The sequence below is a fragment of the Hevea brasiliensis genome, chromosome 13 (assembly GCF_030052815.1).
Source record: "Hevea brasiliensis isolate MT/VB/25A 57/8 chromosome 13, ASM3005281v1, whole genome shotgun sequence".
Lineage (NCBI taxonomy): Eukaryota > Viridiplantae > Streptophyta > Magnoliopsida > Malpighiales > Euphorbiaceae > Hevea > Hevea brasiliensis.
In genome coordinates this window covers 62,999,730-63,024,000 of record NC_079505.1, presented here as the reverse complement: position 1 = coordinate 63,024,000, position 24,271 = coordinate 62,999,730, and the positions used below count along the sequence as shown (strand labels likewise).

Genomic DNA, 24,271 nt, shown 5'->3' with positions numbered 1-24,271 from the left:
TAAATAATATACATCTATAAGGATAATTATTTAATTGATCTGACTTTATATAATTAATAACCACTAATTATTAGACCGTTATTCTTTTACCTGTTTGAGTTATGTATCCGATCACATCAAATTGATAATTTAATTTAATATTTCAAATATATTAATTAATTGAACTCAAAAATATTATAATTAAATTGCATTACAAACAAACTATTATTATATTTAAATTTTATCATCAAAATTAAAATATTTAGCTACAAGTAAACTTTATACAGAGTGTATTGATTTTTTTGAAAATTAACGTGTCCTGTCTATGTTTATACGGTATCAATTATCCGTGCGGATTTGTTGCCTATTAGTTTCGGGTTTTTATGGTATGTATTATCTGTCTGTGTTTTATATGGTATGCACTAACTGTGCAAAATTTGAGACCACAATTGGATTCGGTCTTAATCCGGTTCGACCGAACCAAAAGAAAATCCCCAATCAAGAAAATCGACCCATAACATGCCTCCCTCCCGCAGATTGACGCAACTGATTTTTATTTCCCACCAATTGACAATTGAGACTTGACACCCCTGTTTGGCTACCGAGAAAATGAAATAAACTAAATCCAAGAGAAGACAAGAAGTTAGAATTTCGAATCTTGAAGCTTACATTGTTTTCTTGTTTCAAATTCCAAAAAAAAATCGATGACGGAAGTATCAATGTGCAGTAGCACTGCCTGTGGGGAGCTCACGCCGGAGGAAGAGAGGGTTTTGATTAGAGACATTGCTATTTCCGCTGAGGCTAATAGCAAAGAAGGTGACACCTTCTATTTAATCACTCAGAGGTAACCAATCCTCTCTCCCTCTTTTTTTTTTTTTGTTTTCTTTTTCTGGGTAGTTTCAGTATTTAGTCCATGAATTGAATGTAATTTATGTTGTTTACTTGAATTTAAAAAGAATAATTGCTAGAATAATTTGATGACTTTTTGCTAATCACCATCTAATTGCTACTGATATGCATTAACATAAAAATTGTTAAATTTTCATTTTGGAATGCCATTTTAAATTCTTTCTGCAGTTGGAAGTGTCTCTCTCCACTCCACCCACCTCTGTTTGTGTGCATCTTTTCTGAGCTTCCAAATGGGTATTAGGGAGTTCACTTGATGAGTTTAGATATTGGACTGTGTGATCTTGAATGGAAATTATATTGAGATCGAATTTGGTTTTGATGAGTGGGGCTTCCATAACAATTTTCTTTTTTTAATTTGTTTTCCAAGGAGAAGTGAATTAGGCTACTGAGTTTTTCTGATACTTGAGCTGCTCCATATGTCTGTAGCTCTTTATTTTGTTCTCTTTGTACAAGCATAGGTGCATGTGGAATGCATACAAGGAAAGATGAGGCTTATTCTTGAAGAAGCAAAGAATGTTGGGTCAATTCATCAGTAATTTTTTTAAATATTTGATGGCTACAACTTTTGATGTAGTGTTTTGTTTGAAAGAATTTTTTTAAATATTTGATGGCTACAACTTTTGATGTAGTGTTTTGTTTGAAAGATTTTGTGTGATACATCCTCTACAAATTTTCTTTTGACATTGTGAAATTATGTTTTCAAATGTTTTTCTTATGGTTTCTTGACAGGTGGTGGCAGCATTGGATTGAATATGTGAACCAAGACCAGCAAAATATTACAAATGATGGGTCCTCTTTGTTAGAACATTGTGATTTGGTTGGTTCTTCAAAGAGGCCTGCTAGTATTGATAATTCTGATTTAATATACGATGCAACTTCAGAGGACTCCCATGTCGGCATTGAGATTCATGATAGTTTATTAGAAGGCCGTGATTATGTACTGCTTCCGCAAGAAGTTTGGAACCAGTTGTATTCATGGTAAGTTGCATCAGATTGTATGAGATTGTGGACATGACTTTCAATTCTGTCTATGTTCTTATTTTTATCAAATTTTGCATTCTCTACATGTTCTTGTTTTAATGAAAGGATTGGTGGTTATAAGTTTTAGCTTCCGGTGGGATATTTTATGGTCAATTCTACATATTGCATTCCTCTTTCACAGTGGGCAATAGAGAATATAATATCATCTGATGTGCCATTTTAGATAGGATAAAAACTAAAATGAGGGAATTGCTCTTATACATATAGTTGGAAGATATATACAGCTAGTTGGAAGATACATACAGCTGCACTGTCTTCTGTAAGAAGTATTAAGGTACTGATGTTATTACTTTTTGGCTGTGCAGGTATGGAGGTGGTCCAACATTGGCACGAAAAGTAATCAGTTCAGGTCTTTCTCAGACAGAATTAGCTGTGGAGGTGTATCCTCTCCGTCTTCAACTGCTGGTTACACCTAAGGGTGATCACTCTGCAATAAGAATAAGCAAGAAGGTGTGAGCTTGAGATGCAACATCATTTACAAATTTCTTTAGTGACTCTGTGTTTATAATGAGAAACAGTCAATGCTATCTTTGATGCCCCTTTTGGCACTGGAAGTTAGAGTTTTCAGCACTTAATCATATAGGTGTGATAGGGTTTTTAATTTCAATAGCTAGCATGTTAAGTGTGTTTCATAACATACACTATTGAGGGAGGCACTTAACTATCAACAAAAACCACTTAAAAACAATTATAGAAAATATCTGCTGTAAATAATTAGCTATTGAGATTACCATTAGCATGATTGCAACTAATATTGTCATCACCAAACCATGGCTGCTGGCCACAGTCTCTTTTATTTTGAATGATTTTAATTTTGGCATTTACTTGTTACAAATTTGATTATCAAATAATAATAGCTAATGCTTTAATGTTAGTATTTCAAACAGCTTCAATTCAAAACTAATAATTTCAGCGCTAAAACTTGTAAATTATTGCTAAGCTTCACTTTATCAAGCAGTCCAATGAGTATATACCATATTCATTTATCCAAGAAATTATCATTTTGGCAGGAGACAATTGGGGAGCTTCATAGAAGAGCTTGTGAGATTTTTTATCTCAATTCAGAACAAGTAAAGGCTTGAAATATTCCTGTCTTTTCTTTATCAACACCCCCCCCCCCCCCCAAAAAAAAAAAAAAAAAAAAAAAAAGAATCATTGTTTGTTTTTGAAATTTATATATTCATTGACAGTTTATTTTCAGTTTCTTATTATTTGGTATTCTTACTTTGATAGGTTTGCATTTGGGATTACTATGGCCACCGAAAGCATGCTTTGATGCATGACATGGATAAAACACTTGATGATGCCAACATACAGATGGATCAGGATGTAAGTCTCTTTTATATTAAGCAACTTATTAGCCTTTTACAAGCACTACATTTGTTATAAGGTAATTTGTTCACATACATGTAACTTGCTTTCATTTAGTACGATGTGTGTGTTTCTATAATGCATTTGTAGGTTTTCAAAATTGTATATTGTTAATACCCTACTGTGTTATCCGATGCCTGAATTCTTTTTCTTTTTAAATAAAAATAAGAATCTTAATTGAGAATGAAGAGAAAATAAGTACAAAAACAAAGATAAGACATACTCCTGCTAAATACTTAAAAAACCAACTCAATGAAAAAGCACTGTTAAAACATACTTTATCTCCAATTTTTTTGAGTGAAAGTTAAAGAAACTTCTGGAAAAACCCTAAAGGTAGAGCATTATAAAAAAACTGAAAAACAATGCCTTATCTAGCAATTGGTGCACAGAAATATCCATGCATTCCTTTATAACACTACAAACCTATTACGATTATAATATTGTTTATAACCAAAATTTTGTGATTGTTGTAATTTAGTTAGTTTAGGTCTTATTTCCTTGTATTTAAAGTACTTCATAGTAATTTTAGGATTCCTATTTTGATAAGCTTGTCCAAGTAAAACTAGGACTTAAATTCTTAAAAATACTAAATAGGCATATTATATATTTTTTACGGAAGATGGTCAAAGTTAATAAAACCAGAATTTTCAAAACCAGATCAGACTGGTTGGTTGGACCAGAATACCTAGGAACTGGACCAGAATACCTAGGAGCTGGACCACTATCCGGTCTAGTTAATAAACCTTTCAGTTAAAGAATCAAAATTAACCCGCTAAGCAGGCCAGTTACCCATTGAAGCAGTTGATCCAGTCATGGTTTAATGGGTTAAATGGTTTTCAGGAGGATGATTTGGGTTTAGCACTTTTAGGCTACTGCCACATAACCCTCATTAAAAAAAGAAACCAATATCTTCAGCCTGTTCTCGGAGTTGAATCTGTGTGCTCATGTGGAGACTATAAGATTTCTCTATTTGGCCAAGTTATGACATGGAATTTACTGTGCCCATATTTCTATAATATAATTGTGTGACTTGAAATACATACATATATATATATATATATATATATATATATTCTCATGTTCTCTTAGAATGCCAAGGTGTCAATTTTTTCTAATTTTATTGTGCTGTAAAATTTTAGCATATCAAATTTTTCGTTGATATAAATAAATTTTATTACCATAAGACTATTATTCTAAGTTTTTTTTTTATTACAAAATATTATTCTTTTAATCCCAATTAAAAATTTAAATTATCTTTTAGAAATAAATTTGCATATTGGAATTTAGCGACATTTATTTTATTAATTAATTTATAAAATATATAAAACTATTTATTAATAATAAATTATTATTATTTTTATAAAAGATTATTGATTTTATAATATTTATTTATAATGTAATATATATAAAAGTATGAATGAGGGGCAAACTTGTGAATTGACTAAAAAGTACATGATAAAATATATGAATTTACTAAAAGACCTTTAATTATAATTAAAATAAAATATAAATCTTTATATGAAATATTCTTTTTATAATCCTAATTAATCTCTATTTATGGTTCCTATTCAAATTTCATTATAACACAGGTAGTCCTTCATTTAGAATCCTCATACGGATCAATTTAATGAACTTGTCATTAAACATGCACCTACACCTTAGTCTTTGGTATCTCACACTCCTCAGCTTATGAGAATAGCTGCTTCTTTTCACAAAGGAAAAGATATAGCATATATTGGTCTTTACAGCTCTAATCAATGTCCAATCTTGATAGAGCATCAATCAAGAATATTTGGGGACAATGCTTTAATGCAGTAAGAATATCATAATTATAACAACTTCAGTGTTATTAAAGGCAATAAAAGGCACCAGGCGAGGCGAGGCGAGGCGAGCCCATGGCACCTCGCCTGGTTGAGGCGAGGTAACTTGAAGGAGGCGCGCGCCCGAGATTGCTAAGGCGAGGGGCTTCGGGCAACCAAGGCGTCGCCTGATTGAAGAAACATCCATTTTCCCTTTTTAATTTTTTTTTTAAACAGCATAAAAATACAAAAAAAAAAAAGAATCCTAAACTCATGTCACCAACAGACTTGCAGAATGGCACCAGACAAGGTATTTTTCCTCTCTCTCTCTCTCTCTCTCTCCCACTCTCTCTCTCTCTCCCTTCTTCACCTTCTTTACTCTCTCTCTCCTCTATTCTTCTTCTGTATTCTTCTCCCCTCTCAACTGTCGTTTTCCTCTCACCAGCAGACTTGGAGAACGCCATTTTTTCTTTTCTCTCCAACTTATTTTCCCTTTTTTTTTTCTTTTTGTTTTTTTTTCTTATCTTTTCTATGCTTTCTTCTCTTATAGAGAGTTACTCCATTTTTATCAAGCAGTAGCACTTTTTTTTTGGTTAATTTGTTGTTTCTTATTGTTTATTATATGGGTATTGAGATATGCATTTTGTTATTGTCAATCGTTATATGATTTTTATTAAATGGATATTGTGACTCTCATTTAGAATGGTTAATTAATTTAATTTTAAAATGGTTTAGGTCCCATTAGTGGGAAGTTTGATATGCTCCTCTTGGTTTAGGATAAATGGGTATTGTGTATTTGCAAATGGTAATTTAATGTCCTTTTTTACTTATTAAACCAGTTAAATGAATGAATTTTTATGTTAGAAGTGTGTGTGTGTGTGTGTGTGTGTATATATATATATATATATATATATAAATTAGGCAATTTAGGTTACAGTTCCTTGCTTCAAAAAGGCATTTGCCTCGCCTCTTGCCTCTTGCCTAAGGCTATGGGATACCCTATCGCCTCAGTGTCGCCTTTCGCCTTAATAACACTGAACAACTTTATAATTTCCTTTGCAAAGCACAATTATCCCACAAATTTTATCTTTGCTCTACATTTATTAAAAAAAAAAAAATGAATATTAAAGATAAAAGAATGCCTTTATTAATATAAATGAAACATGTGTTACATGAATAATATCACTGCACTTGCAACCATGTGATTGGCGGCGGCAAAGCACATATACTAACATATAAGACACCTGCACTATTTGTCTTTTATTGTCTTTTCTTATCTTGTCATGTTCCTTGTACCAAATGCAACCTTAAGAAATGCTATAAGAGTTTTCATCCCTCTTTCATTGTTGCTCTTAAAAATTAAAAGGTGCAAGTTTCCCTGTTACATATTATAGAAGAAGGAAAAAGAATAGATAGTGGCAGGGGTCGGGTGGTTAGAATAGGAGGGAAACTCCTGTAACAACTTTTGGAGGGAAAGGCCTCCAGTAGTTAGAGGTAGTTCTGGTTGTCTGGAGATTGTTAAGGAGTTGTTAGGAAACAGTTACTGCTGTTTATAAAAGGAAGAAGTCATACCTATATCAACTCATTCAAAGAATGCTATTCAATAATAATTTCTCTCATCTCTATGCTCTTTCTCTTCTCATCTTGTTCTATTCTTTTCTCACCTAATCTCATTGTTTCGCTTAAGTTCTCTGAGAATTCTGTTTCAATCCCCTTCCTTGAGATTGATTCAGACCTATTACTTTACATTTGGTATCAGAGCCCTATTTTGAGCTGGGTTCGCTTCCAATCCTTCTTGCTGGAGTCACAAGCCTGAACAGATCAATGGAAGTATTCCACAATTCCATGTTTCTTTATGCTATTTTCTTCTCTCTCTCTTCCTCTTCTTCCTCTCCTCCTTTCTTCTATTTCTCTTCCCTTTCCTCTATTCAGATTTCTTTTCTGTTCTTTCTTTCTTGAAATTCTTGAATCAAATTTCTTTCTTCTTCTGTTAATTTCCGGTTCTTTCTTCTATTTTTCTTCTTTAATTTTTCACTTCTTGCATTTTAAGAAACATGTTTCTTGAAATTCTTAGAATTTTAAGAAACCTGTTTCTTCCTCCACTTTTTCCCTAATTTCTTCTTCCTATTTTCTTTATTTTCCCTTAAAATTTCCTTTCCTTGAGTTCTTTTTCTGTTTCCCTATAATCAAATTTCTACCTTTTCCTGATTTTCTTTGCTTCTTGAAGTTCTTCACGTGTGAATTTTGCTTCCAATCCATTCCATTGGTATCACAAGAATGACTAGATCTGGGATAGTTACTCAAGACTCAAGGATCTCTAAGTTGGAGGAATTAGTTAGGGTTTTGCAGGCAGAATCCAAGAAGGGTAGGGATGATTTGAGCGAGGAAATGAAGCAGCATACCTTGCAGAGTGCGATAGAGATTAGAAGGATGATCAGAGAGGAGTTGCGAGCCATTTTTGGGGATTCTTTGCCTGATAAAAGTAAAGGAAGTGGTTCTGGAGTAAATGAAGAAGAGGGAAACTCTGTTGCTGTCCTTGGGAGTAAGGATATTCTCCCTAATCCAAAGGAGAAAGTCAACCAGCAGCAAGGAGGAATTGTTAGCAATGGATCGGCAGCTGAGAATGAAGATAAACATATAATTGATGAAGATCAACTTCTTGGAAATTATGACAAATCAAATGAAGACCAAAATACTTCCTGTGAAGTTTCAACAAGAATGACAAGGGCACTGAGCAGGAGCAGGAGCAGGATTTTCTTGCTGATATATTTGGTGTGAATGAAGATTCTAAGGAGGAAAATGATGGGGAGGAGGATGACGGACAACCAGAGTTTGCAGTGGAGAAAATAGGAGGTAAATCTGAAGTCAATTTTGAAGAAAAAAATTCAGAATCTCTTGAACATGTCTTTGTTGTGAAGCCAGACCACCGATTCCCTTTTAGTTCTAGCAAGATTTTTCTAGGGGAATATGCAGCTGGATATTATGAAGAAGAGATATGTGGAAAGGAGCATCGCAATTTTTGGGATAGTAAAATTGAGTTGACATCATGTAGTCATATAATCCTCAAAGAGAATGAATTTGAAATTTGGAGTAGACAGAAAGAGAATGAATTTGAAAATTGGAGTAGACAGAGGAAGAAAATGTGTCTTTTAAGATATTACAATCATTTACTGCTCAAAGAAAAGGAATTTGAAATTTGGAGGAGACAGAGGAAGAAAATACAATCCAGTCAATGGGTGAGAGATAATTTGTGTACAACTTCCCCAGTTCAGTAGTAGTTCTGGTAACAATTTTGCTACATCCACTTTTGCTTCAACTGATTTACCAGGGATAACTTGCAAGTTCTTCATGGCCTTCTAAGTGGCTTCAACTTCCAGCAGAAGAAGCTACTTGGGGGATCAATCATTCGTCCTGGCTCAATTTACAGAATTTTCATCTTCTTGGGGACAAGAAGATTCTCTTGGGGAGGGTATTGTTACATATTATAGAAGAAGTAAAAAGAATAGATAGTGGCAGGGGTCGGGTGGTTAGAATAGGGGGGAAACTCTTGTAACAACTTTTGGAGGGAAAGGCCTCAAGTAGTTAGAGGTAGTTCTGGTTGTCTGGAGATTGTTAAGGAGTTGTTGGGAAACAGTTACTAACTGTGTATAAAAGGAAGAAGTCATACCTATATCAACTCATTCAAAGAATGCTATTCAATAATAATTTCTCTCATCTCTATGCTCTTTTCTCTTCTCATCTTGTTCTATTCTTTTCTCACCTAATCTCACTGTTTCTCTTAAGTTCTCTGAGAATTCTGTTTCAAGCCCCTTCCTTGAGATTGATTCAGACCTATTACTTTACAGTCCCCTAGCCATCATGTAGAGAAGAATAAATCTAAAAGCCAAAAAAGGAAATGTAATGTATAGTATAACCAATTCAAATCTTCCAAAAACAAAAAATAAAAAAAAGAGAGATCCATACTCTATATCCATGGATTTTTTTTGAAAATATATATCTATGGATTTAAATAGCAATCATTGTGGTTGCAGTGCTGTGAATTTTATGATGCAGTCTCTATTGTTTGCATAGTTGTTAAAACTGGACCGGTTTAATTGGGAACTAAACCAATGGCCAGTTCGGTTTACATTGAATACCCTTTTTTTTTTTTTTAAATAATGAAAACCCTTGTTTTTAGAGAATTGGAATTGACCCTTTCGAATTGGTTGGAAAATTGGTAACCTGGTCTGGTTCAAAGAGGTAAACTGGTTCTGCCTTCACTAAAAAAATTTAAATTTCAAGGCAACATCCCCACGGCTTGAACCCTGTACCAAGAGTTCCTATACCCAGCTCATAAGCACTTGAACTAACAAGATTGGCCTGCAAACTTGTTTTTTCGAGATATATATATATATATATATATATATATATATATATATATATATATACACACACACACACACATTAAATTTATTTTTATCGTTTCTCATACAACAACAACTACTACTATTAAGTCTTCATCCTAAACTAGTTGGGTTGGTTATATGGATCCTTTTTTGTTATTCAGCTCTGTTAAACACCAAGTTCGCATCAATATCCAAATGCAAATTATGAAGGAGCTGCACAAATAAGACACAACAGCTATTTATCTTGTATTGTCTTGTTCCTTGTACCAAATGCAACCTTAAGGAATGTGATAAGAGCTGTCATCCCTCTTTCATTGTGGCTTTTAAAAATTAAAAGGTCGAAGAAAGAGTCTCCTAGCCATTATGAAGAGAATAATAAAGCTAAAAGCAAAAAAAAAAAAGGATATGTAATGCGTAGAATTATCAATTCAAATCTTCAAAAAAAAAAAAAAAAAGAGATCTATTTATATCCATGGCTTTAAATAGCAGTCCTTGTGGTAGCAGTGCTGTGGATTTTATGATGCAGTCTTTGTTATCTACATTAGCAATAATAATTGTTGTTTTGTAGAAAATGTTATATGGAAAGCTTTAAACAATCTTATAATCTTCCAATAACATTCCTTCATTTGTTCTACTATGAAGGCGCTAATGAGTGATAGGTAATATTTGGTTGTGTATTTTGGAGATTCTAGGTGTTGTTCCTTTGATGGGCAAGTAATATAGGGCTAATTCCAAGTTGCTAGGTCCATTGATGGGCTTTATGGCACAAGATTGTATTATCTAGGTTGATGTGGTTGGATGAAACGAGTAATTGGAAATTGAAATTATTATTGAATGATATTGACTTTGAGATGGTGAGGGATTATTTATTAACCAAATAGCCTGTTGCCACACATTCATTCAATAATTTAGAATTAGAGGGTTTTTAGTTTTGCTTTCCATGGGATTTGGTGATCTTTTAACATGTGCTTATGATCCTTCTCTAGTAATTATTTTTAATTGCATGCTTCATGATTTTGGTACTTCCCTACTTTGATTGTGCAACAATTTCTTATTTGTTGTTTTTCTAGAGGTTGAGCTTTTGTGTAATGGTAACATCACCTCATTATAAACTGGAGGCAGTGGGTTCAAATCAAGAAAGAGCCTCCTTGTATGGAAGGTGAAGGCTGTGTACATTTAGCCCTTCCCAAAGCCTGCAATGTTTCATGCATTTGCACATGTAGATTATTCAAAATGACTAGACATTTATTTTTGAGAGGATAGTTAGGCGTGTAGTACACCGCTTGTTCCATGCAACCCCTCATTTGTCTTCTTTGTTTCTTTTCTTTTCATTTATCAATTTTTTTAAATTACTTTTATAGGAGGTCGTCACGATATCTAATTACTTGCTTTTAATTGGTAATTGCTGGTGTTTTGCGGTCTAAAATTTATTGTTATGTTTACATTATGGAGGGCAAATTTCAATTTGGTTGGTCCTTGTGAAAAGTCACTAGCATGCTTACAGAAAACAATGGGAAAAGAATGATACACATCAATACATACACATGCAACAAATTAATGTGAAATAGCATGTATGTGAACTTCTTCTGTGTGTTATTTATTTATATATTTTTTTGTTGAGTTCCTTTTAGAATATGTTTTTCAAAACTTTTCTGGATAGTGTATATTAACTAAATTTTCTCATTTTAACAATTTTCGTTCTTTTGTTGTATCGTGACATATACAGATTCTGGTGGAGGTTCTTAACAATGTCAATGGTACTGCATTGAGTGGTTATAATCGTCCTATTCAGGATGATGGATCTTCTCTGAAGGAAGCTAGTTCTATTCTTTTAGAGCCTTCTAAGTCAAGCTTATCAATTGCAGGAGGTTTATCTGCAAGCAAGGGTGCTTCAAGAAGTTGCAGTGCAGAGCTGTCACAAGGTCAAAACCCGACATCTCCAGCTGGGGAGTTGGATAACGCATATGGGGTTAGTGGTGTCAGTACAAGGGGGTCTTCTAGCGGCCTGATTGGGTTGCATAACCTTGGAAACACATGCTTTATGAATAGTGCAATACAATGTCTTGTTCATACTCCTGAGTTTGCGAAGTACTTCCGCGAGGAGTATCGTCAAGAGATAAATTGGCAAAACCCCTTGGGTTTGGTGGTAAGTTTGAGATACAATTGAAATCTAATAGTTACTACTTATTGCAATTATCTTTTTTCTATCTTGATTTTAAAACACTTAAAATCTTTTTGCTTAGACTCCTTTTGTTTCGTGGAAAAATAGTTTCTTGAAAAGTATGTCTGAATTTTCTGGTATTTGGGGTGCATTGGAGAATCGGTCAATGGAAAATTCTTTCTTGGTCAAAGGGAAAAACAACAATTTTCAAGGAGAGTGACTTCCAATTTTCAAAATAATGTCATTTTCTGGACTTTTTTGAACTCTCAATGGAGGGAACCCCACGAGAGAACCATATATTGATATATACTCGATTACTTATTAATTCAATGTCTACCACAGACTACTGCCAGAACTTATTGGTTGCTGTTGGCTGTTGCCAGTCATTGGCAATCACTACAATTTACCTTTTTTGTTTATTTTCCCATTCAATTCAAGTAAATTAAATCATGTGAAAATATATGTACTCCTCATAGGTTTAATTGTTCCCATGGTTTTTTCTTTATCAAGCAAAGATTATTTTATTAGTATTTTCAATATGCTCCATATTCCAGATAGTAAACTTCAATTGATGTTCAGTGTTACAATCAAATAATGAATTATGTTTCATTCCTTTGGAGAATATTTTCCACAATCTAGTCATATTCTTCAGAACAAAACAGAGCCTAAAATTCCATAGGAAAGGCTAGGGTTTGGTAGCAAAATGCTGACTTTTATTGATAAATACAACTCAACTCAACTCAACTAAGCCTTTATTCTAAAAATTTGGGGTCGGCTATATGGATCCTCTTTCTCCACTCTAAACGATTTTGGGTTAAATAATCGAAAATGTGTAATGCTTCTAGGTCATGTTGTACTACTCTTCTCCAAGTCAGTTTAGGTCTACCCTTTCTTTTCTTTCTATACTCTACCCTAATATGCTCTACTTGTCTAACTGGAGCCTCTGTATGCATGCGCTTCACATGACCAAACCACCTCAACTCCCTTCTCTCAACTTATCCTCAATTCGTACCACTCCTACCTTTTCTCTAATACTCTCATTACGGACTTTATCTAGTCTAGTATGGCCACTCATCCATCTTAACATTTTCATCTCCGCAACTCTTATCTTAGACACATACGACTCTTTCAGTGCTCAACATTCACTACCATATAATATGGCCGGTTGTATGGCTGTACGGTAAAATTTTCCTTTCAACTTATTGGGAATCTTGCTATCACATAAAACTCCCGTGGCACGTCTCCATTTCAACCATCCGGCTTGAATCCTATGACTAACATTCTCCTCACATCCCCCATATACTTGAAGGACTGAGTCGAGATATTTAAAGTGATTACTTTGAGACAGTATCACTCTATCCAAACTAACTCCATCCAAACTAGCTCCTTCCCTATCACTAGTTTGGCCTTCACTGAACTTGCAATGTATGTATTCTGTCTTCGTTCTATTTAACTTAAAGCCCCTTTACTTTAGAGTACTTCTCCAAAGCTCTAGCTTTCTATTAACTCCTTCTTTCGTCTCATCTATCAGAACTATATCATCCGCAAACATTATGCACCAAGGGATACTCTCTTGTATATATTTCGTTAATTCATCTAAAACTAATGTAAAAAGATAAGGGCTTACGGCTGAACCTTGGTGTAATCCAACTGAGATAGGAAAATCTTTTGTGTCCCCTCCCACTGTGCGTATAATAGTAGTTGCTCTTTCATGCATGTCATTCAACACTTGTATGTACCTAATAGATACCCCATTTTGTTCTAATACTCTCCATAAGACATCTTTTGGAACACTATTATAAGCTTTCTCCAAATCGATAAAAATCATGTGTAAATCTTTCTTTGCATCTCTATATTTTTCCATTAAGCTTCTAATGAGAAAGATCGCTTCCATAGTTGAACGACCAAGCATGAAGCCAAATTGATTGAGAGAGATAGAAGTATCATGACGTAGTCGATGTTCCACAACTCTCTCCCACAACTTCATAGTATGGCTCGTGATTTTAATTTCCCTATAGTTTGAGCAACTCTGTATATCTCCCTTATTTTTAAAAATAGGTACTAAAATACTCCTCCTCTATTCATCAGGCATTTTCTTTGAATTTAGAATCTTATTAAACAATTTAGTTAACCATGTCACTCCCATATCTCCCAAACACTTCCACAGTTCAATTGGTATTCCATCGGGTCCACAGGCTTTACCTAATTTCATTCTCTTAAGTGCTTTCTTTACTTTTAAAGATCTAATCCTTCTAGTATAATTCACATTCTTTTCTATTGCTCTATAGTCTATATTCACGCTATTACTATTTTGACTATTATTAAAAAGATCATCAAAATAATTTCTCCATCTTTCTTTAATGTCCTTATCTTTCACCAATACTTTTCCTTATTTATCCTTAATGCACCTAACTTGATTAAGATCTTGACATTTCTTTTCTCTCCTCCTTGCTAATCTATAAATATCTTTCTCCCCTTCTTTAGTTCTAAGTTTCTCATATAACTTTTCAAAGGCCTGCGCTCTTGCTTGATTAACTGCCTTTTTTGCTTCTTTATTTGCTATCTTGTATTGTTCATATGTCTCATTATTATCACACTTAGGTAATTTCTTATGCTATTCTTTCTCTTCACTGCCTTTTGTACTTCCTCATTCCACCACCATTTCTCTTTTGAGGGTGGTCCATGTCCTCTAAACTCTCCAAGTACTTTTCTAGCTACTTCTCTAATCTTTGATGTCATCTGTATCCACATATCATTGGCCTCCATATCTAGCTTCCATGCTTTAGACTCAAGAAGCTCATTTTTGAACTGCACTTACTTTACTTCTTTGAACTCCCACCACTTTGTTCGAGCTATACTATTTCTTCTAACCTTACTTGAATTGTTCCTAAACTTGACATCTAAGACCATTAACCGATGTTGACTTGTTAAAGCCTCTCTCGGAATGACCTTACAATCCTTGCATAGAGCTCTATTTGTCTTCCTGGTTAAAAGGAAGTCAATTTGGCTTCTATGTTACCGACTTTTGAAAGTCACTAAATGTGACTCTTTTTATAAAGTAGGTATTTGCTAATATTAGGTCGTGTTCCATAACAAAATCCAAAATGCTTTTTCCCTCACTCATTTCGGTTGCCAACTCCAAAACCTCTATGAACATTCTCATAGCCTTAGCTATCACTTCCTACATGTCTATTCAAATATCGACCGATGAAAACATTCTCTTCATTCGGTATGATTTGCATTAGATTATCCATATCTTCCCAAAACTTTTGTTTACTCTCACTATCTAGTCCTATTTGTGGAGCATAAGTACTAACTACATTTATTGTTTCTCCTTCTAGTGCCAGCTTTACTAGTATAATTCTATCTCCTACTCTTTTCACAGCTATTACAGCATCTTTCAACGTCCTGTCTATGATTATGCCCACACCGTTCTTATTTCTCTCCTTTCCGGTAAATCACAATTTGTACCCTGAATTACCCACTTCCTTATTTTTCTTTCCTACCCATTTAGTCTCTTGAATGCAAGCAATATTCACCCTTCTCCTTTCCAAGGTATCCACAAGCTCCATTAATTTTCCTGTAAGTGATTATTGATAAATAAACTTTATTATTTTATTTTATGGCATGCAAGAAATAGCTTTATATATTGATTGAGAAAAATTTTGTTGTTAGGTCAATGCATCCATGTTTTGTTCTTTTTGATATGGAGTTCTTTCATGTGTCTAGTTTGCATGAATTGTGCTTTCTTGATTTGGTTATATTAAATCCTGTGGTGGTCTTTGGTAGTTTTGTTTAATTTGAGTCTTCGAGATTGTCTCCATTTTATTTAAGGTATTATGCAGACTTAAGCATTTTCAGTTCTTGCTTTTTGCAAATAGATCTAGTAATTCAGGGTTATAATTACTTAGCCTGTAATTTTGTTCGTGGTTGAGATTTTTCAATCTTGATTATTTGGTAATTAATTCAAATCTTGTGCCAAGGAACATTAATTTAGAGGTATATGTTTACTTTTAAAAGTATATGTATGCATTTGGAGCTGTAATATACAAGCATTATTATTGGAGTGTCTGTTGGAATTGTCAGGAATGTTGGGAACTATTAGTGTTCCACACAGACATGTGCTTATACCTTTTTTTGAAAAGAAATACATTTCTTGCCAGTTAGCATGTAAACCTGCATTTTCTATTGAGATGACCAGCATCTTTTGGGAACACATGATGTGGTTGTTGCATTGAGGTCTCAGATCATCTAAAATATCAGTAATACATAACTTTGAGTGAAAATGTCTTTGAATTCTTACATCTGATCAGAGCTTAAGCCTTTGAATTCTTACATCTGATTGGAGCTTAATCTTGTTGTATTGCACAAGTTATATGGGTTGACTAAGAATTTAGTACTTTTGAAGGTTTAGTGTGTTTTACTAGAGCCTACTTTACATAGTGGTCAATTGCAAACATTCTATTTTTGAATGATGGTTAAATTAAAAACACTAGAATCAGGTCTTTTGAGTTTTGAGTAACTTAATCAAGTAGAAGGCTGAAAAGTATATGGAAATCGGAATGATCCATGTGGATATGAAAACATATATTCTTTTTCTTCTCTTTGGTGTTCACCATCCCATATCAGATAAACATACATTCCAAATGTGGGCATTGGAACATCTACTCTTACATTTTTACTGCTGTTGAATTCCATTAGTGTCTTGGATTATAATCTTTAATTGGGAAGCAGTTTCTAGCTAACTTTATAGACATAACCTTGAGGTGTGATGGTTTATGCCTTCATGTATGAGTTCCATTCTAGTAGATATTTTCCTAATATGTTGTAACTGATATTTGTTGATATTATTTGCTTCTAAAAATTTTAGCTGCCATTCTTGAAGTACCATAACATGATTTTATCACTATCATGTTAAAATCTATCAAATTAAATTGTTCATGTTTTAGGGTGAACTAGCACTAGCATTTGGTGAGTTACTCCGAAAGCTTTGGGCACCTGGTCGGACAGCAATTCCTCCTCGCCAATTTAAAGCAAAGCTGGCTCGTTTTGCACCTCAATTTAGTGGGTACAATCAGCATGATTCTCAGGTTCTCAAGTGAAATGCAGTGTTCACTCCTTCTGTGGTTTTCTTGCTCCTCGCTTAGTTTAAAAGGTTTGTGATTGTCTCAGGAGCTTTTAGCATTTCTCCTAGATGGTCTTCATGAAGATTTGAATCGCGTCAAACACAGACCTTACATAAAGTCTAGAGATGCTGATGGTCGTCCAGATGAAGAAGTTGCTGATGAGTACTGGGCAAATCACATTGCTCGTAATGATTCTATAATTGTTGATGTGTGCCAAGTGAGTGTCATTTTGATACTTTAAACTTGTTACTTGTTTACTTCAAAAGTCTAAAGTCTAAAACTTGTTTACTTCTATAATTCTAGCATTACATCTTATCATCCATGGTGAATAATTATGTGCATTGGAAACAATTTATCCCCCTATTCTTTTGTTGTGTGAAAAATTGTTCAATCCTACTGTCCTATCTGACAATTTTTTGTTCATCGTTGTTAATTTTGAACTAGAAATCTTTAATTTTATTCATTCATAATACATGCACATACATACAACTACAATCCCTAAATAGGAAAAGAATAAAATCACTAAAATTACGCTACACAATTAAATAGGAATATATAAATTACATATTGACTTTCCACGATAATTATGTTGATTGTGCTAATCCTGTTGTTTGGTCTAATTCTTAGCTTATTTGATTTTGAAACTCCACAAAGTTTAATAGAAACTTATAATAGTGAGAATGCTGCCATTCTTCACATTATTAGAAGTTACCATACAGCTTGGAGTGTAATGTATTACTTAGTTCTATGTAACTAGAGAATGCATAAAGCCTTAGGCATGTCCTGTCCGCAGTTGGCCAGTGGTCAGGGATTAAGATGGGGTCGGTTAAAAGTTGATATATAGAATGTTATTTGGATCTTAGGTTCAGGAAGAATGGTATTTGTTGTTTTGCATTAAGATGTGAACTACATATTATTATTTACTATACAGAAATTAATTGTGTACCATTGTAAACACAATTTCTGAACTTATTTCCACATTCATGTTTTTGCCTCTTCACTGTTGGACAGGGGCAATACAAGTCAACGTTGGTTTGCCCAGTGTGCAATAAAGTCTCTGTCACATTTGATCCCTTCATGTACCTTTCTTTGCCACTCCAATCCACCACTACCCGATCTATTACAGTGACAGTTTTTTCTTGTGATGGAAGCACCATGCCATTTGCTTGCACAGTGACTGTCCCGAAGCATGGACGATGTAGAGACTTGATCCATGCACTTAGCAATTCTTGTTCCTTAAAGAACAATGAAGAGCTTAAACTTGTTGAGGTTTGTAAGACTAAGCAATGTGACTTTTGTTGATTGTTTTATAGACAAGAATCAAAGTGGGTTTACTTATTTAAATGTGGTGCTTAACAGGTACGAAACCATTTATTTCAAAGGTTTCTAGAAGACCCTTTAATATCTTTATCCACGATCAAAGATGATGACCACCTTGCTGCCTACAAGATTCCAAAGTTGGTAAAGAAAACACTTGTGCTTAGGTTGATACATCGCCGTCAAGAACGGTATGTATTATTTTCACTTGGATTTTCATATCCTGCACTCTTTGTAAGCGTTTTCTTTTATTAGTTTATAATGGTATTTGCCTTTATGAATCTGCATTAGTAATATGTTATATACTTTCATTGTTGTATGACAGGGAAACAAATGATTCCCAAACTGTGTCACAGTGGAAACCTTATGGTACACCTCTTTTATCATCAATCTCATGTGATGATGTAATTACAAGAGGTGATATACAGACTGAAGTTTACAAAATGCTCTCCCCTTTTCTAAGAGCTGAGAGTTTGAGACATGATGACATTGCTGATTCCAACACCTTGGTGGCGGCATCAGATGCATGCCATGACAGCAGCTCTGGTGAAGCATGTGCAGATCCTTTATCAGATTCTATGATGAATAGTACTTCCAAGGCATTGACATTGTTGAAACTACCACTTCAGCTAGTTGATGAAAATAATGCATGCATTGATCTTTCAGTGGGAGAAGAGAAGGCCATCAGATTGTCCTCATCAGCAACATCAATAGTAGTATATGTAGATTGGTCTCAGGAGCTCTTAGAGAAGTTTGATACCCATTACATGGAAAACTTACCTGAAGTGCTCAAATATGGACCTGTGAATAAGAAAGCTCGTACTGAACCTCTCTCCTTGTACACCTGTCTAGAAGCTTTTCTGCGTGAAGAGCCCTTGGTGCCTGAAGACATGTGGTTAGTGGTTTTTTTTTTTTTTTTTTTTTTAAAATTCTTTCCGCTAAAATCAGCTTTGTCTAAATGCTAATCAATACTTAATTATTTAGTGTTCTCACTTTTTATTTTTATGGACTGAATATCATAAAATAATTGTAATTTTATTAAATGACATCTAAATGATGAATGCTAAGGGAAAGGAAATTGCAATAAGGGACTAATCTGAATGTATCTTACAAAGGTTATGTCCACAATGCAAAGAACGACGGCAAGCAAGTAAAAAGCTCGACTTATGGAGGCTTCCTGAAGTGTTGGTCATCCACTTGAAAAGGTTCTCCTATAGCAGGTCAATGAAGCATAAACTGGAAACTTTTGTCAATTTTCCCATTCATGACTTGGACTTGACAAGTTATGTAGCCAACAAGAACAGCACCCAACGTCAGCTCTATGAACTTTATGCCTTAACCAACCATTATGGTGGCATGGGAAGTGGGCACTATACGGCTCATATCAAGGTGAGTACAGAATGAACTGATAGTAGGTGCAGGATTCTGAAGATGGGTGTGCAACATTTGGAATATTTTGGCTCAATTTCAGAGTTCTAGGACATTTTTTAAGATATAGTGTAATGGTTGTGGCTTGTTGCTAATCTTCTTTTATTTGTTTGGCAAAGTGCATTAAATGAATATATATTCAAGTAGTTGAATAAAATTAACAAATGCAATTAAATAATGCTATAATTTGCTGGCTATCTTATATAACAGCAATTTTTTCCTTTATTAATTTAACCTTGAGGCAGTATTACATAGCTTTCCACTAGTTGGCTTTTCAGTTCACCTTTCTATAATCACATTACTTCATTTTATGTCACTTTATTTTATTTCTGTAACGTGCAGCTTCTGGATGAGAAAAGGTGGTACAATTTTGATGACAGCCACATATCACCCATAAGTGAAGATGAAGTCAAGACAGCTGCTGCATATGTTCTATTTTATCGCAAAGTGAAGGGTAATGGTGCCAATAGAAATGGAGGAAAGCCTTCCGAGGGTCACCACTCATCCCAAAAGTAACTCCAAGAACATGTGTACTTCTTGCCATACTGTTGCAAGAGCCAGGTATGTGGGTGCTCTTGTGAAGTGTAACTGGAAGGAAAATATTGTCTTAAAGTTTAATAACTAGAAGGAAATATTGTCTTGAAGTGTAACTTTAATAACTGGAAGGAAAATATTAAAAACCCCTATGAGACTTGGCTTCATCTTTTATACTAAAATAAGAGAAAAATATAAGATTTTGAGAGAAATGTTTTATAGTTTAAAAATTTAGAGATTAGGTGCAATTAAATTTTAGTAACTAAATTGTAATGAAAAAAAAGTTCAGTACTATACATCAAGAGTAAGGTCTAGAGCTTTTAACAAATTTTAGGGACCAAAGGAACTAATTTTGAAACATTAGGGATGAAAGGATTTGAGGGACTAAAGTGTTTTACTGTAGAGACAAAAGATTTTTAGAGACTAAAGTATTTTATACTTTGATAAAAATATGGTTATTCTAGAGGCAGGCTACAGGATTAAATATAGAGGGACCAAAATTTAAATGGTGATATAATTATTGTAGTTAATAAAAATTTATAAATTGCAATTTTGTCAAACAATAATCAACATTTTTTTTAATCAATCATATTTTTGATTAATTTTAGATAATGAGGAAAGATTTAACAAAAAATGTACATACTGCACCCTAGGTCTACACAACTAATTTAAGAAAAATATTTAAGCAATATAAATTTAATAATGTTGATATAAATAAACTATCACTCAAGCTTTCTAGGAGCCACCACCAAGACTCACTAGTGCACATAACTTAAAGTAAGAAGATTTTGCCATATAATCGTTCCAATTTTAGACTAATTATGCTTTGTCAATCAAGAATCTATTATATATTATAAAAAAATACAGTTAGTCAATCACTTATAAATTGAAACATATAAAAACATAAATTTGTTGAGACATTTTATCAAATATGTTGAAGACAAAAATAAAAAGTAAAAATAGATTCAAAAAAAAAAAAAAAATTTGGTATCGGAACAACAACAATAGTACCATTTATGAAAGGATCAACATTTAATATTACAAAATATTTGAATTTTAGCTAAAGTGATTGAATTTTTTTTCTAGTTATCTATCCAAAATTACAATCCCTAACCTAGAAATCAGAGTTGGAAATTATGAGAATTAGATTTGAGAATCGGTTCAAGAAGCAAATCATGTAAACGGAGACCAAAAAGCATGTACCTTAACTAGCAAGCAATTCAGTTCTTTAACTATGCCAAAATCAAGGGTGGGAATAAAAGGGTACAATGATCTACACAAATTTTAAAGCATTCATATTTTAGCTTTATTTTTTAACCCTGGATACTTCCCATGGTCCTTTTTTTTTTCTTCTCCTTTTATATATTTATTTTTAATTTTTTTTATTATAAAAAGTATTCTAAATAGATATTCTCATTTTATAATAGTTGATTATTGTTATTATTATTTTATTCACTTTTAGTTATATATTTTTAGCATAATTATTATTATTCCATTTTAGAGTTGATGTATTACCGTTAAAATATTTCGTTTTAGGCAAAATCCAAGCAGCTCACCTAGAGGACTCCAGGCACCTTGCTTGGGAGGCCTGTAGGTGAGGCGCCTTCAACTAGGCATTGCCGAGGAGAGGTGAGGAGCCCCTAGGCGAGAAAAATGGGAGAAATTAAAAAAAATAAAGTTGAGAAAGAGAAAAGCTGATTTGTTTCACCTTTTGGGATCTACATGATGACTATACAATTAGGATTTTGAGTTTGCATGACATAATGAATGAAATTGAACAATGCATTTAGAATTTTGAATTATATTATGTGTTTTATGGTTTTTGCTTTAACGTTTTGTATTATTGGAGGAATGCTTTTGATTTTAAAGTTTAAAACACATAATATATTATGAAATATGAATATAAAATTTGGCAATTTATTGATTGTATAATATGGTAGACTGTTTTACGTTGTATATTTAATTATTTACTATTTTAGAATAAATTAACGCCTCACTTTGCTCGGGCGCTGGAGGACCTTCTCGCCTTAAGGCCACCTAGCATTTTTGACAACACTGCCTGTTTCTTCATTTTATTTTATTTATTTATTTTTTTCTGATTGAAGATTGAATTACATCCTTAGCAAAAGTTGTTAGATTTTCCATCATACTCAAAATGGAATTGGTGTTTTGATCCACCATGGTAATCTACAAAATTCATCATCTTCAGCACCATTCATTTAAATTGCCAGTGGCTTCATGAGTGCTGCTTCTTCTGAACTGGCAGCAGCACCAGCTTTGACTGTTATTACATCTGTTCCATCTGTCTTGGCCAACTCCATTCCATTTATCCCTCCTGCCATAATATCCATTTTAGCATTGGAAGCACCTGTTGCTGCAGTACCCTTTTGAACAGATTCTCCATGGTTGGTGGCATATTTGCTGGCCTTCTTTGAGGATGCTTTAGAGATATTGACATTAACCTGGGAGCTCTAAGCCTCTCTTCTTTTTATTATCGTGTTCAGTGAATTATATTTGTTAATCATGTATACATTCTGCTGATTATATGTTATATATTTTTAATGGGAGGGTCAAGAAGAAGCAGAGCAGCTGCAATTATGCAGCTTAAAGTATAAATGTTTGATGTTAAACAGTGGTGGTAGAAGTTAAAAATTAAAGATATATTAGGAAGTCGATAAGGATGTAGTAGGAAGGTAAACATCATCGCATTAAGTGGTCTGACAAACAGACAATAGCCCCACCCAAACATAAAATGTATATTTCATTAGCTGTTGCTCGTGGTCATCTTCACATTTGTTAGGCCTACCAGTCCAGCATGGGATAGAAAATTCTATTTGGAACCACTAAGCGCAGATAACATTGGCTAGTTGTTTGATTTGAATTTGAACTTTCTTGAGCTCAATATGTGTCTTGTTTATATTTGTACTATCTCTGTCTCCTTGTCAATGTTCATGTTTTAGTAGATTGCTTTTCTATATATGAAAAAAAAAATCTAATAATGTTATATCTGCAGGTTCATATGCCTTACGCTGTGAAAACACATGCAACTGCCGCTGAGGCCATTGCATTGCAGGAAGTTGTGAAGCTTAGCTATCTTAAGCATCAGGAGAAAAGGTCTGTACTAATTCTGAAGGTAATTGTTTAGGCGGCATTGTATTTGTATCCAGGGTATCAACAGTTGTTAATATAATATATTTGTATGTGATGAAACTCTCTAGACTCGGATTTTGTAGACTAATTTAACATGGAAGGGGGAAAAAGAGCCTAGTACAAGAATTATCATTTTTTTATTATTTTTTTCTTTATTTGTTTTATTATTTTTCCTTTTCTTTTTCTCCTATAGAACAATAGAAATTTATATCCCTAGTGAAGAAATATTATAGTTGTTAAATCAAGATTTGATTTGACAAATAAAATCTTCATTTTTTGAATTGAGAATCGAAAATAAATTGAAAAATTCTATAAAAATTCTTAAAATTAATTAAAAATAATGTATGTTTTAGAATGTGTTTATCTATATATATATATATATATATCACATGACATTTTGATAATTGAAGAGTTATCATTTAGCTAATTAGAAGCATGTTTTATATTTGAAAAATATATTCTTTTTATATTATAAATTATAAACTCTTGCATTGTAAATAATGATTATCATTTTGTTTGTAATTGAACTCTCATTTAAATTTGATCAAATAATTATATGATACAAAAGGATAACTAGTTACATTAAAAGGTAAGAATATATTAATATATAGTGTCATAATTTGACAATTATAATTAGAAAATAAAAAAAAAAAAGAAGAAGAGGGAGAGGAAAAACAGTGGCTGCTGGAAGAAAAATAGCTAAGGGAATATTTTATGTGCACTTTTTCTAATAAAAATGAAGAAAAATTTTAAATTAAACGATGGGGTCTAACAATCCTATAAAAAAAAAAAAAAGAAAGAATTGGCTGAATGTAGTGAAGAATTGGACGATTCATATCAATCCACCTGATTTACTATCCACTCTTTTAATTTAGTCACAGTTCATAAGAATTGTACTGCATTTGCGATTCAAACCAAATCAAATTGGGACATTAGAATATGATCTTAAAATTCTAACAACATTAGAAGTTATTAAAGACTAGTGTGGGCCTACGGATGCTGCGGCCATTAATTTTTTTTTAAATAATTTAATTTAAGAAAATATATGAGATAGTGTGAAAAGAAAAAAAA

General features: G+C 33.3%; 1 protein-coding gene across 2 annotated transcripts; it reads left to right on the top strand.

Moving 5' to 3' along the window:
* The first annotated feature begins 458 nt into the window (after window positions 1-458).
* On the top strand, window positions 459-23,343 carry LOC110667237 (ubiquitin carboxyl-terminal hydrolase 5). Of its 2 annotated transcripts, XM_058132054.1 has the most exons (15): window positions 462-823; window positions 1,618-1,866; window positions 2,235-2,379; window positions 2,940-2,999; window positions 3,163-3,258; window positions 11,211-11,241; window positions 11,350-11,630; window positions 16,595-16,735; window positions 16,818-16,988; window positions 17,783-18,040; window positions 18,131-18,279; window positions 18,414-18,983; window positions 19,204-19,477; window positions 19,859-20,077; window positions 23,064-23,343. In XM_058132054.1, the coding sequence occupies exons 1-14, from the start codon at window positions 684-686 to the stop codon at window positions 20,030-20,032; spliced, it is 2,739 nt and encodes a 912-aa protein (XP_057988037.1). In that variant the 5' UTR covers window positions 462-683; the 3' UTR covers window positions 20,033-20,077; window positions 23,064-23,343. The 2 variants fall into 2 exon arrangements, with proteins under 2 accessions (XP_057988036.1, XP_057988037.1); XM_058132053.1 differs by having other exon boundaries at window positions 459-823; window positions 11,211-11,630.
* The last annotated feature ends 928 nt before the right edge of the window (window positions 23,344-24,271 follow it).

What these genes read in the sequence shown, in the direction of transcription:
- LOC110667237 (XM_058132053.1), top strand. Translation starts at nt 684, where the DNA reads ATGACGGAAGTATCAATGTGCAGTAGCACTGCCTGTGGGGAGCTCACG. An exon ending in AAAACCCCTTGGGTTTGGTG is followed by an intron (nt 11,631 to 16,594) that starts GTAAGTTTGAGA and finishes TTCATGTTTTAG; the next exon opens with GGTGAACTAGCACTAGCATT. An exon ending in TTGGTGCCTGAAGACATGTG is followed by an intron (nt 18,984 to 19,203) that starts GTTAGTGGTTTT and finishes TATCTTACAAAG; the next exon opens with GTTATGTCCACAATGCAAAG.